General features: G+C 35.0%; 1 protein-coding gene across 3 annotated transcripts in view; it reads left to right on the top strand.

Moving 5' to 3' along the window:
• Positions 1-17653, top strand: part of MYO16 (myosin XVI) — a 370616-nt gene that overhangs the window by 280431 nt on the left and 72532 nt on the right. For all 3 annotated transcript variants that reach the window (XM_068678649.1, XM_068678640.1, XM_068678659.1), the window contains 3 exons: positions 2317-2492; positions 6730-6810; positions 7066-7271. In XM_068678649.1, the coding sequence (XP_068534750.1) occupies positions 2317-2492; positions 6730-6810; positions 7066-7271 (463 nt within the window). The remainder of the gene's footprint in view (positions 1-2316; positions 2493-6729; positions 6811-7065; positions 7272-17653) is intronic.

Raw genomic sequence — 17653 nt, 5'->3', positions numbered from 1 at the left:
ACAAATGTCCTTTGAAATACAAAATTAAATACCCTTCCATGTGCATATTGTATAATTATGTCCAATAATAATGCATCTCCATTTATTAATTAATGATTCATAATTGGATAATTAAAAACCTCATTCATTTACTCTTTCTGTGAAGAAAAACAAAACATCTTCCTCAGGGAAATGTCATTATATCCTGAGCTGTTATTTGTCTTTGCTTCAACCAGTGCAGAGTCTTTTGCTTAATACGTTATGTATTTATATTTCTTTCAATAGAAATAGAGATCTTTTGGAAGTAATATTTGTCTTCCAAATCAGCCCTGCTGTTCCAATATATTTTTTAGCAATTTTTCTGTGAAACGAGCTAAACCTCCTAGTAAAGTAATTGATGCAATTTAAAGGAAAATAGCATACATTGAGGATGAGAAAAGAAATGAAAGAATTGATCTTAAATATAATCTTATTGATTATAGTTTTAGAGAAATTCTAGTTCTAACTGTTGTAACTTAATGCCAAATAATACAAGAAGGTATATTCTCAACTTCCAGTGTGTTCTACAAGACAGAACATTCTGCTGTTCTCTTAAATAGTTTCCTTTTGCACTTTCATTGCTATTTTGTGTAATTATCTATGCAGCTCTTAAAAGGGAAGAATGGAGGATTGGATTTGATATAAAATGTTTGATTTGCTGAGAGTGAGTATATATAATTAACAAGTCAAATAATAATAAATATAATTAATGGGAACGTTCTGAAGGCAGAATTTTTAAAACGATCTAAGTGATATAAGGGCTACATTCCTTCTTTTTTTAAGTGACTTATGCTTTTGAAACTTAAAATCTATTGATTATCAGTAATGTATTTCCTTTAGCATCAATTTTGTGTTTTGTGTATGTATAACTTAAGTGCTAAGTGTTTGCTTCTTGATTTTCATTGACTGAAGTTTCCTTACTCAGTTCAAAACCTTTAAATACATTAACATCATAGAAGTCATTTATGTGTTAGAATGTGGAACGTACCTGTCTTGTAGATAAATCAGGAGACATTATTAACATAGGTTTTATCTGTCTTAATTTGGAGGGCATAATTTTAATGTCTTTCCTAATGCTATTTATTACATTTATCCATATTTTAAAAATATGGAGGCTTACCATGTCCACCGCTTGTGCTGAAATTTATTCAGGTATCTGCTTTAGTATCTTTCTCATAACTTTATTATTCCAGTTAAGTCAGCAATAATAGTTGCTACAGAAAAGGATAAACAAATCTATTACATTCAAACATCTAGTAAATGTGTCTTCACACAGCTAATAATGAGCAAACTGAAGAAACTACTTGCTATACTTAATGACATTACTTACGACCTTAATCCCATTAATCTTTCTCTGTTGTGGGTGTTTTGTTTGTTTGCTTGTTTGTTTTGTTTGTTTGTTTTAATTGTTGTTTTATTCAACAATTATGGGTGTGATAATGCCAGTTTGTTAGAAAGAAATAAAAATTAAGCATGGTTAAAGATGTATCACACAGCAGGTTTTCAATGCTTATTGGTGCTGTAGCAGTGCAAGCAGCATTTAATTACCATGTTCATCTTAAAAAGCCTGTGACCATAACCTTACAAAGGATAATTTAGCTGGAATTATTATAAAATATCCTATCTGTCTTTAAGTTCATAGATTTCCATTTACAAAAACATCTCTTGGAAGTGCTTTGTTTTGTACTTTTTATTAGCACTGCATCAAAAATATGTATGTCATTATGTGTTTTTCCGTCAATTTTGTTTGTAAGTGTGGTCTTGATGTGGAGAAATATGAGCCCAGCTTGGTACAGGTCTGTCCTTCACCTAGTTTGTTGTTGTTGTTGTTTTTTTTCTTTCTTTTCTTTTAATTTTATCCCTTTCCCTTCCTGTATTATGTTTTATATAGTTACGCCTTGTTCATTTCTAAATGCCACAGGTTAAGTAAATGTTGTGCACCTCTTATATTGTTTTGATAGATGGATAAATTAACATTAAGTAACGGGACAAAATTCAAGCATGATTATCAGAAGTAATTGTTTAGACAGTTTTTGTTTTCTGCCCTGTTCTGTTCAGTAGAGGATCTGAATCGATTTAAAAATAATGTTACTGATGGCTGGCATCCTTAAACATCGAATGCTCTTTGATTATGATCCATGCATAAAATAATAGTTTATTGGGTTTTCCATTTGTTTTGAATTTACTTATTTAAGGGTCTCCTACTGTATGTGTTTTTTATTCCAAATACCATGTACTTATCTTTTAAACTGTATTTTATTTTCATGCATTAATTTCCTCTTTTTTTTTTTTTTCCAGCCAGTGAAAATGTAGTCATCAATCAATTATTCCAGTCCAAGCTGACACAAACTGGATCACTTGTTCCTCCATATCATTCCCTTAAAATCAAAGGGTGTAAAGCAGCTTTGCTGAGTAAAAATACATCTGTAGCCTCTGCAAGTGGAGAAGCAAAGAAATATATTGAGCTCAGCAAGGTAGGAATTTAGAAATCCTTCTGTTCTTTCTTTTTTGTAGATTCTTCTGGTACTTTCTCATTTCTGAAAGCTCTGTGTTCTTCTTGGTTCTCTGTACTCATTAAACAATTAAAATAATCTAGTTCCAAATATCAACACTAGAGCAATAATGAGAATTAACAGGTAGCCCATATGGACTCTTTCTTGGACTTTCTGAGCAGGAGATTGTACAAGATGATGAGGTCTCTCGAAGCCTGAATCATTCCATGATTCTGTGGTTCCAGGGCTTAGCAATAGATGCAGTATTATTTATTTTATGGCTATAATTTTTTTATTTTTTTTTGCCTCCTTGACTATGATTAGTTAAGTCAATTAAGGAGGAAGCTAAAAATTAAACCTCAGTGGTTTTATTATATTAAACAGACATTTTTGGTTTGTAAAAGACAGTTTGTATGGTTTTGTATGAAGATGAATGCTGTATATTTATTAAAATATTGCTATTTTATATGGTCACTTGCACATAAATTTTCCCAGTTGGTTTCATATCAAATCAAACTTTTGCATGTTAGAACTTGCCTCTTTTTCTTTGCTAGCTGCCAACCCTAAAAGTTTAAAAAGTTTAAAAAACAAAAACAAACAAAAACTTTGGGAAGCTATCAAAAAGTACTTGTTAATGTCCCATGGAACATTTCTGATTTAAGGAGAAATCACATTATTTGCTGTGTTCATTCTTGGTAGAGTTTTGGAATTCCCCCTTGTAGAAAAGCAGCAAGCAGTTCTCTCAATGTATCAGCTGCCTTGCCAGGCTTCTTGAATCTTACAACTTTATTTTTGGCTTACAGCTGCACAAAATTGATTCTGCTGCGGGATTAAGGAGCCTGCTCTCATGTGTCTTTGTGGAGGGCTTTATGCAAGTACATCCACAGAAGAGCAATGGGAGCTTCCTTTTAGCCCTACTGCTGATAGTAGCATAATTCCCGTCTACTGTTCTTGTCAGTAATCTCAGTGGAAAAAACTTAAGTTGAAGTCAATGGTGTTGGTTTAAGGATATATTTAGCAAACAGCTGAGGCATCGCTAGGTGCCTTTAGGTGCCTTTCTACTATAGTAACAGCTTCCTAAAGGAAGCTTTCTAAGCACGTGAAAAAGATCTTAGTCCCATACATGGAAGGAAGCATGAAAGGCATGTCTAAGTTAGAAGCCTAATCAAGCCAGGGGGAAACACCACACAGCTGGGATCTCTGAAACTATGAGGCTTTTCACCAGTCCAGAATAGCTTTTAACCTGGATTTACTCTCTTGAGAGAGAGAGAGAGAAAGAAAGAACATACTCAATTTCCTTTGGGAAGCATGCTAAATTAAGTCAGATCTTCTAGGTTCAGTGAGAAAGATCTAAACTGTTAGGTATTAGATGAAAGGTGGGAAGAACTCCATCCTTCATCTGCCCACAGAAGGAAAGTTTGCTTAGTTTCTCAAAGGTAAGCTTTAAGAAAAGCTGTGCAGGTGAGAAAGAACAGTGCTCAATTTGTAGATACTAAGTTGGCCTAATTTGAGAAAGGTATTGTGCTGTCCTGCAAGACTGAAGCAGTATCGAAGGTATTTAGGTATCTAATCTGTTCCAGTGACCAAAAAAAAAAAAAAAAAGCCTATTGTTATTTTTGAATAGGCAACTGATGCAGGAACTGGAAGACTGGAAGTAGGTAAGTGCTTATATTCTTTTGTGGATCAAGTCCGCATCTATAAGTGTGCTGTATCTCATAATTTCTTCCCTTTTCCAGTATAGCCTTGAAAATCCACTGTGGTAAGCTAGAACAATGTTGTTTTGTTGTTCTTATTGTTATTGTAATTGCAAATGCAATGTAAGAGGCATTTTTTATCAGCTGAGAATTAAAATGACTACATTTTGGAAAATCATAACCCCTGCATTTTTATTGGAGTTTATCCTGAAGGTAAAGGCAACAAAGGGAAAAAAATGAAATGAGGGGAAGAAAAAGGAAGAGGGACGTTACGGGAAGAATTATCAACCAGAAAGAATGCCTTTTCTATTATAGCTGAAATCTGAGGCTGATGCATATGGTACATCATATGATGTGTGTTACAATTCAGAGGTTTTTGTGTTACAGTGTATGGTTTATCTAGACTCCACTGTATCAAGGGAAGAGAAGCAGATGCTTTCAGATGTCACACAAGAGTTGGTTATGATTCCCCTCCCCTATTAGCTTCTCATCTCCAGTACTAGCTATTTGCTAGCCAATATAATTATAGATTTCTCTGTGTATCACCATATATTTACCATTAGACCTCTTCATAGGTGACTTTTTCATTGATTCAGAGCAAGTTGTCACAGGTAAGGACAGTCTACCTCTTTGAACTCACCACACAACTTGTAGTAGGGTCCAAGAGAACAGTTCATCCATCCCAAAATAGACATGAACAGGCCAGAAGTCTGGAGCACATAAAGTGTCATAGGAGTGAGAAGCTGCCAGATCAGGTCTCTGTGACTTGTGAAGGCTGTGCGTCCCTTTCAAATAAAAGAGAAAATATTTTCATTGGTACTCTCACAACTCTCTTTTGCTCACATCAGCTCTTGCACCCTTGTTTTTCTGTAATTTATTCCAAATCTATACTGTTGCCTTCCCCTCCCCACCCCCTTCCTTTGGAAGAATCAGTGGGCTTTGCATTTCATATAGCAGAAGTTGAGTCACACAAATGCAGGTCACAAACAAAAGGCTCTTCTCTTCATTGGCTTCGCATTGTTTCTCTTTATGCTCACTTTGCTTCATTGACTGTTATTTTAAGAGTTCACCTGTTGCAAAACTTCTGGTATGTCTTTGGTTAAAGACATACCTGGTTAAAGCTTTAATATATTGTGCTGGTAAAGAGGCTTTTTAGGAGGCTTTGGCTTCTTACACCTCTTTCCCATGGAAAGAGTATGCAACGCAGGACACCAGGCAGGAAATTTAACATCCAAAGCTTTGTTCCTGTCTCTTTCCCTAACTCAGCAAATGGTCTAGAACTAGTGACTTAATGCAATCACCCATTCCTCCTAAAAAATCATCTGCCAAGCAAAGATAACTCTATTTTAGTTATATTCCTAAAGCATTTTGTAAATTTTAACTGAGAAATATCATAGTGGATCTTTTTATGAGAAGACATGGATCAAGCAGCTCTTTTTTACTTTTCTGTTTCGTAATTTGGGATGAATTTGCCTTTAAAATTTTATTACATCCTAGTAAGTGAGATTTAAAGTAAAAAAGAGCTCCAAAATCTAGTATAGTGAGTAGAGAATTGCTAACACTGCAATATTTTTAATGGAGATTGGCCTGGAAAGGCCAAACTGAGGAAATGTACAGTTTTTAAATGCAACTGGAAAAAGACAGGAGTAGGCCAGAACATGCTGAGCTGATAGAAAGGGAGTTTTATGGAGTAAGTGGACTCAAGAAAGGCAATGTAAAAAAGTGAAAGGTGAAAAGGCTGTCATTGATGCAGAGGTTTGAATCTAAGAGCTTGGCCACATCCTAGAACACAATAGTTTTACCAGCATTTCTGTAGCAGCTTTAACAAAGAAGATGCTTTTACCACTTTTAGGATGCTTATTGACATTTTAGTCTGAAAGATACGAAGTAGAAAAGTAAAAAAGAAATTTGTTCCCCATTCCAAGCACAGAGGTATGGGAAGGATAACATTGGTTCTATCTAACATAATATAAATCTATTGATTATTTATGGCTAAAATGGGTGAAAACTGTTTGAAAAAAAGCTGAACTGCCTTCACTTGTATAGTAAGAAAAGAGAAGGTTTTAAAATATTAATATTGTTGTTTTGACTTCAATATTTTTTAATGAACTGTGTTTATGTTTAGTCACTTAAGCATCTGACAAAGACATGAGGAAGCTTTTCAGGGAGTTAGAGAATTGTGCTACTAATACACAGACAGTATGGGATATTAACTGTACAAGTCCTGCTTCTACAGTAAAATTACAAATCATATTGCCTTGCCCAGTTATTTAAAAAAGTGATTTTATCACTACAATGAAATACAACTTCTTTTGAACTCAGAAGTTTCTTGCCAATCATAACTCCACAGACACTTGAGGGTATTTATCCACTTTCCCAATTCTTTCTGAAAATCAAATCATTGTTTATGACATATTATTTGTGTAAATGTTTGCCTTTGTAATCAAATTGTGTAACAATGAAAATAAATGGTTCCTGCCCATCTTGAGATAAAGATACCATGTGTATGCTTTTCTCCCCCACAGCTGTTGAAAAAGAAAGGGACATCCTCATTTCTTCAGAGACTGGAGAGAGGGGGGCCAACAACTGTGGCAATACAACTCAGGGTTAGTGAACGTTTTCTGCACAGATATATATTAAAAATAAATAAATAAATAAAAGTTTTAAAGGCAGAATTAGTCTCTACAGATTGCAATTGCAGAAAAATCACGTTCTTGTGTAAGCCGCTTGCATGGCCAGGTTGTATCTTTTGAGAAAATGATGTTAAATGATGTTAGGAATAATGTATGTGTTGTGCAATTGCTTTTCCAGCACAGTAACAGCTGATAACTGGTTTTTGTTTGTTTTCTTTTTTTCCACAGAAATCACTCACAGATATTATTGGGAAGCTGCAGAATTGCACGCCACATTCAGTTCATTGTATAAAGCCTAATAACTCCAAGTTGCCAGATACTTTTGACAATTTTTATGTGTCTGCTCAACTGCAGTATATTGGTGTCCTAGACATGGTTAAAATCATACGACACGGATATCCCATACGTCTCTCTTTCACAGACTTCTTGTCAAGGTAAATTCTTTTAAGTTTCATAAAATCTTTTTCTCACCTACAGTACAAAGTATTTCGTCATGCTCTAGTAGTACTTGCAGTGTTGTTTTGTTTATGAGTCTTTCAGACTTAACAGAAAAATCATGTCTTCTAGCAATGGGTGTAGGGTTGTTACTTGTAATGGAAGGAATCATGAACTTTGTGGAAATATTTTTATAAATATCATCAGGAAAATGTGTTCAATGTAAAAAAGAGAACTTCATTAAGTAGTTATTTTTTATAATTTATACTATTGATTTGATTTACAAAATACAAAATATTGCATGTTGTCCCTAGGTAATTAAAAAAGAGAAGTAGAAATAGTCTCATTTTTATCAGTTTATCATTGTAGGTGTCATGGATTCAGAATTTGTATTTAGTATGCTAGGATTTGCATCTACATATTGATGAGTTATTAGTGCTCATACTACAACTCCATTTTTATTATTGTAGTTAAAAAATAGTGAAATTTTTAATTAATTTGAAAAGAATGAAAGATTTATACCACTGTTTCTGGGTGAAGAAAAACTCTTTTCCCCTGTCCGTATTTCAGTTATTTGATTTTTCCTCTCTTACATTTTCAAATGCTTCAGCAAAGAAAGAGCACCATCTTGTCCAATATGAGGTTAGAAACCTTCTGCACACAGAATCACAGAATGGCTTGGGTTGGAAGGAACCTGGAAGATCACCTAGTTCCACCCCTCCCCACCATGGTTACTCACCTCCCACCAGACCAGGTTACTCAAAGCCTCATCAAACGTGATCTTGAACACTTACAGGGATGGGGCAACCTGCTCCAGTGCTTCACCACCCTCAGAGTAAAGAATTCCTTCCTAATATCTAATCTAAAGAGACCTTCTTTTAGTTTAAAGCCATTACCCTTTGTCCTATTACTGTAATCCTTCATAAAAAGTTCCTCTCTTGCCTTCTTGTAGGCCACCTGGAAGGCCACTGTAAGGTCTCCCTGGAGCCTTCTCTTCTCCAGGCTGAACAACCCCAACTCTCTCAGCTTGTCTCTATAGGAGAGGTGCTCCAGCCCTTTGATCATTCTTGTGGCCCTGCTCTGGACTCACTCCAACAGGTCCATGTCCTTCTTATACTGGGGGCACCAGAGCTGAATGCAGCATTACAGCTGGGGTCTCACAAGAGCAGAGTAGAGGAGGAGAATCACCTCCTTCCATCTGCTGGTCACAATTCCTTTGATGCAGCCCGGAACACGGTTGGCTTTCTGAGTTGCAGGCACCCATTGCTGGATCACATTAAGTTTTTCGTTAAGCCACACCCCCAACTCCTCCTCAAGGCCACTGTCACGTTTCACAGACATGTTGATCCTATCTGAAATGGTTTAGTCTTTCCATGGCTTGCCCAAAGAGTCAAAGGAATTACTTCCCATTACTCTGGGGACAGAAGCACAGAAGGAAACAGAATAACACAGAGGGGGAAAGAAGAAATAGGGATACTTCTCTTAATTCAGTGATGGATGCACCTGAGCACGGTGAAATTGGCCTATACCTTAATTTTTCCTTGAATGCTTTATGAGAAACGGAAATTTAAATCTTTTTTTTTTTTTTTTTTGCTTTATTCTGTCATTCTGTTCTGTGTTCTTGTTTGTAAATACTGAACAGTAGTAAGGGCTCTTGATTTTGCAGATTTTATTGCAGATTTTATCTTTTGAAGGAGAGGGCTTCCTCCCCATTTGAGTCATGTTAACTAGCAATTTGATTGTGTGGCCTCAAGTGGGTGGAAACTAGGCCTACAAATGTAAAACACAAGAGGGCCCATTGTCCTAATACAGTTAATAAATATAACCCTAGGAACTACCAATCCAAGAATGATTTTAACCAAAGAAAAACAAGTAGGAAAATGTGTCCCCAGATTGGTGCCTGTGGGAAGTTTACCTATAAGAGTTTCACATTCAGGTTTCTGTCTTGACATCCTTTTGATGGGCTGAGTTTCAGTGAACGTGTCTCTGTGGTTCAACAGCATGGCTTAGCTCAGCTGCAAAGTGTTTTATGTTAGTGATGCGAGGAAATCTTGTTTTTCTGGAGCTGAATGTACTATGCAGTTCTCCTGGGCTTACCTGGCCTGAGAAGTAAGGGATATTAATGGTGGGTCTGAAGGCACTGTATAAAATCAAAGAGGATTTGTGGCACAGATCCCAGCCTGAATTCCCAGATGATAATGAATTGCTACCCTTCCCCACCTTCCTTGCAGTTTTTATCCATTTACTTTTAGGGTCTTCCTTATCATTATCAATAGTGTGGTTAGAGTTTAAAAAAATAATCAATGACAAATTTAAAAATCTTTTTTTTTTTCATTATTTTATAATAAAAAGACAATGTTTGAACTAGCAGTCTTTGTGGTGAAGGGGTAGAATATCAGAAAAACTGGATAGTCCGTCAGTAATACAGACAGTACCATTGCTTTCTTAATCTGATGAATTTGAATACATTTCTATTCATTAGGGATTAATATGTCTGGTCTCTAGCATATATTTAAGAGTCACATTTGAACTCTACGATGGCTAAAGAAAGACAGTAGCTAAGGAAAGGTCATATTCTGCAAGAGCACTTCTTCCTGGGCTACAACACTTGATCATTATTTCTATTGCTCTTTTTGGTTTTACCAGTTCTCCTTATGTATTATCAAAGTAAAAGTTGACAGCTACTAGGTGAACCCCTCAATCACCAAGGTGCGTTGATCAGAAGGAAATCTTGTGGAAATTCTGGTTCTTAAGTGGAAGCTGTGACAGTTACTGTCAATGAATATATAATAAAAATGGGAATTAATAAGGTCAGATGCTATTAAATACTGTAAAAACTGGCAGCACCAATATAATCATAAAATGATATATGTTATTTTAGAGGATTTGCCAACTCCAGCTGCAGTGTTTCTGCTGAATTTGCCTGCAGTGTTGGCTCAGTTTCTAGAGCTCTCTGAGTAGGGAGTCAGAAATCAGTCTTTACCTTATCTTTAAAATAAAAAGCCTTGAATAACATGCATTTTGAACTCTTGGAAAACTTTGCCCTTATCTTTTGCATTAATATCTTAAGATTCTATTCTTAATACTCTAGATTTTGAAATTACTTTTAAAGATACAGTGTTGTAAAGAGTTCAGAATTTCCAATTAGCAGCCAAAATTATGTGCATAGGTAAACTATTCTCAAATATCCTTTTACTGGAAGAAAGAATATAATAAAATAATGATAGAATTAGGAACTGTTCACACAACTTCCTCAGTGCTCTAATGTTTTTCTCAAATTCCTGCACAACTATCAAAAGGGATCGTAATTCAAAGATGGAAGGCATTCTTCTGTCCTCTGTGTCAAAATCAAACAGGTAGGTCTAAGGTGTATGCCACCCCATATGTAGTCAACAAGGAGAAATAAGTACTGCTACAGCACCACCTGGCATAAGCATCCAAGTCAAAGGAATGACTGTCTGCAGATGGCTGTTCCTTTCCAGCATTCAGCATTTTGATATCTGACGTAAAGTGAGGTTAATTCTACCTAAGATAGCCAGTGGGGACTTCAGTAGGAACACAGTAACTTTTTGTTATTAATATTTTGTTAAATGGCAAAAAATAAATAAAATAAAAAAAAAAAAGAGTTACCTATTATGTGTTGTACAATCAGTGTAGAACAATAAGGCTCAGAAACTCTGTGGGGCACAGACAGAGCCTGGTTGTACATGTTTAATATCTAGGATTTAATCTCTTTGCATCAATTAATAAAATGGATCCTGGCTGACTTTCGTGTCATTCACCTCACTTGGTTGCCAAAGAAGACATGTAAAAGCCATTTGGAATATAAATTTTTAAAAATAATGATAGTGATCAAGGACTCATCCTAAGTAATGAGCTGAGCTTATATTTCTTGCTCAGTGAAGTATAATACAGCTGTTCAGGCATGGTCAGGTAAAAAAGAGGCAATAAAGTGCTCTGTTTTATTAATTCTGAACAATTTTATTTTGGTAGCATCCTCTTCAAATGACTTTGTCTACCGTTAATGTAAATTGGATTAGAAATTAAAATTATTTTTTCCTCTTTTTTTCTTCTTTAATGTGGTTCAGTAAGTTTCCAAACTGTACCCAGTGCTTTGCCCTTCCTGTACTTTTGTATCCTGGGTTGATGGAAAGTTTATGAACTATCTTCTGCCTTAGAGATTAAGGTACATGTGTCACACATAGGTCTTGCGTCTGGAATCCTGCTTAGCAGTGGAGACTGCAAGGTCCTTGCACAGGTCCTGAAATAATACATCTGTGTTAGCCTTCCCTGCCTGTTTGCAACACATCTTCAGGGCTGTTGGACCCCAGGATAATCTCCGTGGATTATGTGAACAGGTATTACTTCCAGCCTTTCACTTAATAACTGATGAGTACTGCTGGACTTCTATGACCAAAAAAAAAAAAAAAAATATTGTTCAGAAAGACCAGATAATTGTCTACTAGTATGATGTCCCTCATCGTTATTTCAGCACTTTTTGAGTGTTTCTTGAAATTCCACAAATGTCTCTCTAGTTTCCAGACTGTCTTTTCTGGTTTTAACACTTTCAATTCAGTCTTGTCTTTTCCATCATGGAACTCCTTTTCTATCCTCAACTGATGTTCAAGGAAAAGCAGAAAATTTCATGTCAAAGAGAGTGTATAGGCTATATGTAGAGACATCTGTTACAGTATTATTGCAAGAAGAGATAAATCTCTAGAATGGAAATTCACCATTTCCAGTTCTCTCATTAAAATGGCTTAAATTGAATTAATCTATTCTTCAGTTGTACCTATATTCATGCAGTCAAGTAGCTTAGATTATAAACAGTTGTTTGTCTTGATAAGACAAAATCATGTGAAGATTCGAAGGCACAATGTTAGATGTTCCTCTTCCTCCTCCTACTTCCTTTTATTTCTCCTCTTCCTTCTTCTTTTCATAGGCTAATCTTATTATCTATGTACAGAATATGTTAAAATATCTAAATTATAATATGTAAGCCACATAGAATCAGTTAAAATAATAAAAAAATCTTAAAGATTTTAATGTCTTGAAAATAGAACATTAAAAAGAGTTAGCATTCTATTTTTTGTTTTGTTTTGTTTTGAAGTAACTTTTAAAAAGGACCACCTTTTTAAAGATTTCCTATTTTCTCAGTAGGAAATATTAGGAATGAACATACAGAACACAATTATAATAGCTTCTCATGGTAATAATAGCAGTGAGGGTAAAAAAAAAAAAGTATTTCTGAAGCCTGTTCTATTTACAGGTTTTTTCTGATTTCAGTATGAAGTTCCTAGAAGTTACACTTAACTGCAGATCCTGAAATCTGCAGTTTCACTCAGGACGGCATTAATTGATACCAAAATGCTTTAATAGTGAACTTCAGTAGAAGATCAAAAATGGCTGCAGAGCACTGAAGGGTTACTAAGTCATCCAGACAGTTGGCTTTGCTGGGAGATCATTCTGAAGAAGTACATTTTTCCTTGGAAAGTTTATGTTCATAGTAATATCATTGCTTCATCTAGTAAAGTCTGTTCTTTTGCAGCTGGCACAAAGCTATTACACTATTACAAGTTTTTAATCAAATTTGTACTATTAGCTGATGCTATATTGCACAGATTTGCTGTTTGTGACTGTGGATTTATCGTAGGACTCATCATTGCATATCTGAATTCTCTTTGTTCAGAAGCTTTTTGGTGTTTAGTTCTTTCTCTGTATTTCCTCTCCTTCTTTTTGTCCCCTTGAGAGCAGGGAAGTTATAATATTTTATAATATATCAGTAGTGAATTACAAAACTGCATCAAAGCATTTCAGAGTCTCATGAGCAAATTAGGCAAAGCTTTAGCTTGAATGATGTACTGAGTAAATTGCAAAGTGGTAGGTCATCACACTGACTGGCCCTTTTAGCTTTATTGTCTGCTATACAATAATATCATCAGTTTTCTCATAGAGCAGTGCATTGATATGCACTATAATACTTTAAATTCTTGCAATGACTACAAGATATAGTCTTACTGCTGTTAAAAAGCAATATTGAATTAAAGTAGATGCAATGCTACCAATTTATTCCAAATGGCAATCTCACCATTGCATTGTTTGTTGCTTCAGACATAAAACTGGAAGTGATATTTTTGACCAGTATAATAAATAGGACAATAATTTTTGTTTGTCTTTCTTTTAAAATTCAACAAAAGGTGAGTAAATGAAGTATTTTGAAGTCATCATTTTGAGAACACTTTTAATGCAAATTCATAAACAAAGTTTAAAACTATGATTTTTAAAAACACTATCTTGTTAGCAGTGTCCGTAATCATCAAATTCTACAAAGAAGTTGCCTTAATAATTGTGCAAAAGTGTTAAAAAATATGGAGGTCTTTTGAAGGAGACTCATTTTATTAATGCATAGGGTTGTTTAAAAAAAAAAACAAACAAAAAAAACAAACAAACAAAAAAAAAGTTTGGTTTCCTAAATGATGTCAGAAACAAACTTTGGCCTTGGGCTTTCAAAAGCATATATCCACAAAGAAATGGATCACATTGGAACCTTAAGACCAATGGCATTCCAAAGTAAGAGTATTTATTTGTTTGTTTGTTTGTTTGTAAATTATTTTTATTTTGCTCACAATATTAGCACTCCGTGTCCTCAAACCTAACTTCACATGAACTGTGTTTCTCACTGCACTTGACTGGGGGCAATGGAGTGTATAATCTTTGTGTTTTTTTGGCCACCTTTCTGATAATGGGATCCAGTTTGCAATAATTTATGGCAGTCTAAGAATTACTTTAAATTACTAATCCCATGTTAAAGCCTGTTAATATAGGGGATTGATTATGCTGTAAACTGTGACCAGAACCCAGAGTGCACTGATGATCTCCGTGGCAATCCACATATATTAGAATTGGTGTATATCACCTAGGGAGTTGCCTAGATAGATGTAAGTAGATATTTCTATAGTTTATCTACAAGACTATCTATCTAGGACTACATATAGTCTTAAAGGCTATATACCATTTGAATTTTACTAATACAATGTGGTAGTGCATGGATAGTATCTATCATATTATGAATAAACTAAAAAGCTGCATATGTTACAAATATACTAAAGGTAATAGAATATTCTAGTTTATCTCATTTATGGGTGTTTCTTTGCAGCAGTTTAGCTTTGTTTTCTCTGTTGTTCCCCTTTAATACTCAGAAGACAAGAAATAAATTATATAGCATCAGATATCTTCAGATGCCTATAGGGACACAACCAGTTAGGCTGTACTTAAATTATAGCATATAGAGAAAAACGTACACCTTGAAGATATTATTCAACCGAATTATTTTAGATTTATCCATTTTTTTCAGGTAGTTCATATGGTCAGTTGAGGTCTTGTCTGTGGTTCCAACAAAAAATTTTACGGGCTTCAAATTTTAACAGGCTCCAACAAAAAAACTGAATTTGTGAATTAGAAGTAGAAGTAGCTTTTGAAGTTACACCATAGTACCATTAGTTCTCCAGGCCACAGAATAAGCAGTATTGTACATGCCAAGAACCAGTGCTTATGCTGCATGTCACAGAGTTGGACTGTGAGAATGATAAAGCTGCTGGTGTTTTGGGGGATCATCAACAGTGCACAAATGAGTATAAGCGAAAACAATTGGAATTTTCAGTGGTAAATTTGACATCTAGCTTTCTTCTGTATTAGAAGGTAAAAATAAATATCAGCATTGTTTGCTGGGTATCTTCTAAGCTTTATAATGCAGCCCTCATTTTTTCTAAAGCAATCATAAGTGGATGTAAACAGTTGTGTCATTCCACTGAAGTCAGTTGAATTATTCATGTTTGTCATGTACTTAGAGTTCTGTAGGATCATCATGAAAAGGGATCCCTTGAGTAGTGGGATGTAACTCAGTAATAAAACACACAGATATGAGGAAATAAAGGTGGCATGGTCAGTTTTATGGTTGACAGTTCCTAGCTTCTGAATGTGTTCAGTCTGAATGAGCTTCTAGTGTTATTTGTATTAAATTTAGTATTAAATGTATAAATCTTAGTGGAACTTCCTACATGGAGTTTATTGTTTTGTACAATAGAGCATATCCTGGTTTTCAGGTTGTTTTGAAGAGAACCTCAAGGTATTGTTCTTCCTCCACTACAATGATGTGAAGGGTTTTTCCACCTTTCTGTTTTCCATCTTTTTTTTTTTTCCTAGTTATGTTAATTTTCTTATGCAACAATTAATATATGGGACACCCACAAACATATTTCTGGTTGAACTTTTTCAGCAGTTTCAGTCATTTTCTATATTTTGACTTAAGGAAATATCTGTGAAACTTTAAAATGTTTACTTCATTTCCAGAATTACATGCAACCCTTGGTACCTCTGGACTGACATTCAGCTTCCACTATCTGAATTTGACATTTCTCATCCCTCAGGGTTAACTAAACATTTATTAAACCACTAAATAGCCCTGTTACTCTAAGATATCCATATTATATTTATGCATATTTTACATCTGTGAATTTAAAGGCTCATGCTGTTTCTAAGCATGGAAAAATGTTCCCACAGAATACTAAAATACCACAGTACTGGGTTCCATCTAAATGTCTGAATTGTAAAAATAGGTAAAATTATATTTGTGTATAAATATGAATATTAAAAGTTCTTAATACAACAAGCTGCCTGATGTCTGTGTGCCCATAACAAACAGCTAATAACATTAACTGATTTCAGAACCTTGATGTTTCAACCAAAATAGCTCGAGTACTTCACAATTTGCTGACAGCACCTAATGACAAAGATAATGGACAGAGATTTATATATGGCAGTAAGAACTTCAGTTAAATGCCTGCCATAGAAATAAACCTGTTAAAAGAAAATATTATCAACCACTAATCCCTTCACTAATCCTTATACATTGAAACCCTTTTAAGGAAATGCCTATTAAAATAATAAATCTATTAAATTAATACAAACAGGCTATCTTTAAAATAAACATTTTAAACAAGTAAGTATGCAACACATTAGTTTATGCTAATGGCACTATGCAGGAAGTTTGAGTTATCTGATTATGGAGCAAATTGTCACATGGATAGATTCATTTTATAGCTTTAAAATAATTTCTGTGTATTCGTTGATTAATTAAATATAACTGTGTGCTTTTGGTGCCTAGAAAAATATAATCAGTTGTTTTTGACTGCTTCTTTGTCTGTTCATAAGGCTTGTATAAATGCAGTCCAGCTGCCCCACACTCAAAAGCCACTGTGACCCTCCTGCTGTTTTTTCTTTCTTTGGTTCTGCAGCTGTTAAATTCTTTCCACTCAACTCAGACATTCATGGCACCCTTTTTCTCCTTATCCGCATCCTGATATTCTTTACAACCATTTAATCTTCAGCAGAAGAACCTGTAATGAGACGTCCTGAAGCTACATTTCCTAGTCAGACTGAATAATAGCAGGCAGCTTATACTGGAGACATCTGAGAGCAAACACAAAATCCCATGCAAGCATGCATGTAAAAACCTTTTACATGGCTTAATCACTGGATCTTACTTTGTGCTTTTTTTTTTTTTTCTTTTCTCTTTTCTTACACCAGTGTTGCATTAATTTAATATCACTGATTGCAGAATTACCCCTGCTGTACTTCACAGTAAATGAGAGCAGAATCTGCTCTGGTATTGATACAGCAGCCCAAGGGGCCTGCCTTTGCATATCTTGAAAAAATGTTGATTTTTCAACAGTACAGTTTGTCTAACAATTACACACTCGAGAGACTGAAGAATCACTGTTACCCAGAGTGATACTACTCGTGGGGTTCAGAGGGCATAAGGGAAACTCCCACTGAAGAGAGTAGAGGTAGAGATGATCTTCCAGAGCAGCTGTTTTGCCTGTATGGTTTAAGAAGGTCCTGAAAACCTTCCTCATAATCTCAGTGCACCTTCTCTGAGTTACCAATGTGAGAGACATCTGGGAAAGATTCTGTGTGTTTCCATTCCTTGGGTGAGTTATTTTGTTGAACAGAAGAGTAAAAAGCAAAAGCAAAGAAGAAATAAATAATCATTTATATGGAACATCAATTTAAATCCTCTTACCCTTTAGTATCAGTGTTTTCCATTTCACTCTGGCTTTGCTTTCTGCTTCTATCTCAATATACCTTGAAATAAGCTGGCAAGTGCTTTCCTGGCAGTCAGAGACATCATAGCAGCCCCTCTAGTAACAGGAGACCAGGTGGGAAAGAGTTAAGCCCATTTTGTCTGTGTTTTGTCTGAGTGTTTTAACTCAGAATCACATTGCCTTTCTGAAAAGGCTTTATGCATTTTTCAGAAAAAGTCTGAAGCCACAATTCACTTTGCTTTACACAACCTGTTTGCAGTTTTTCAGGCATCTGCTTC

This window comes from Anas acuta, chromosome 1 (assembly GCF_963932015.1).
Source record: "Anas acuta chromosome 1, bAnaAcu1.1, whole genome shotgun sequence".
Classification (NCBI taxonomy): domain Eukaryota; kingdom Metazoa; phylum Chordata; class Aves; order Anseriformes; family Anatidae; genus Anas; species Anas acuta.
The sequence above is the reverse complement of the archived record's forward strand: the minus strand, read 5'-3'. Positions and strand labels throughout refer to the sequence as shown.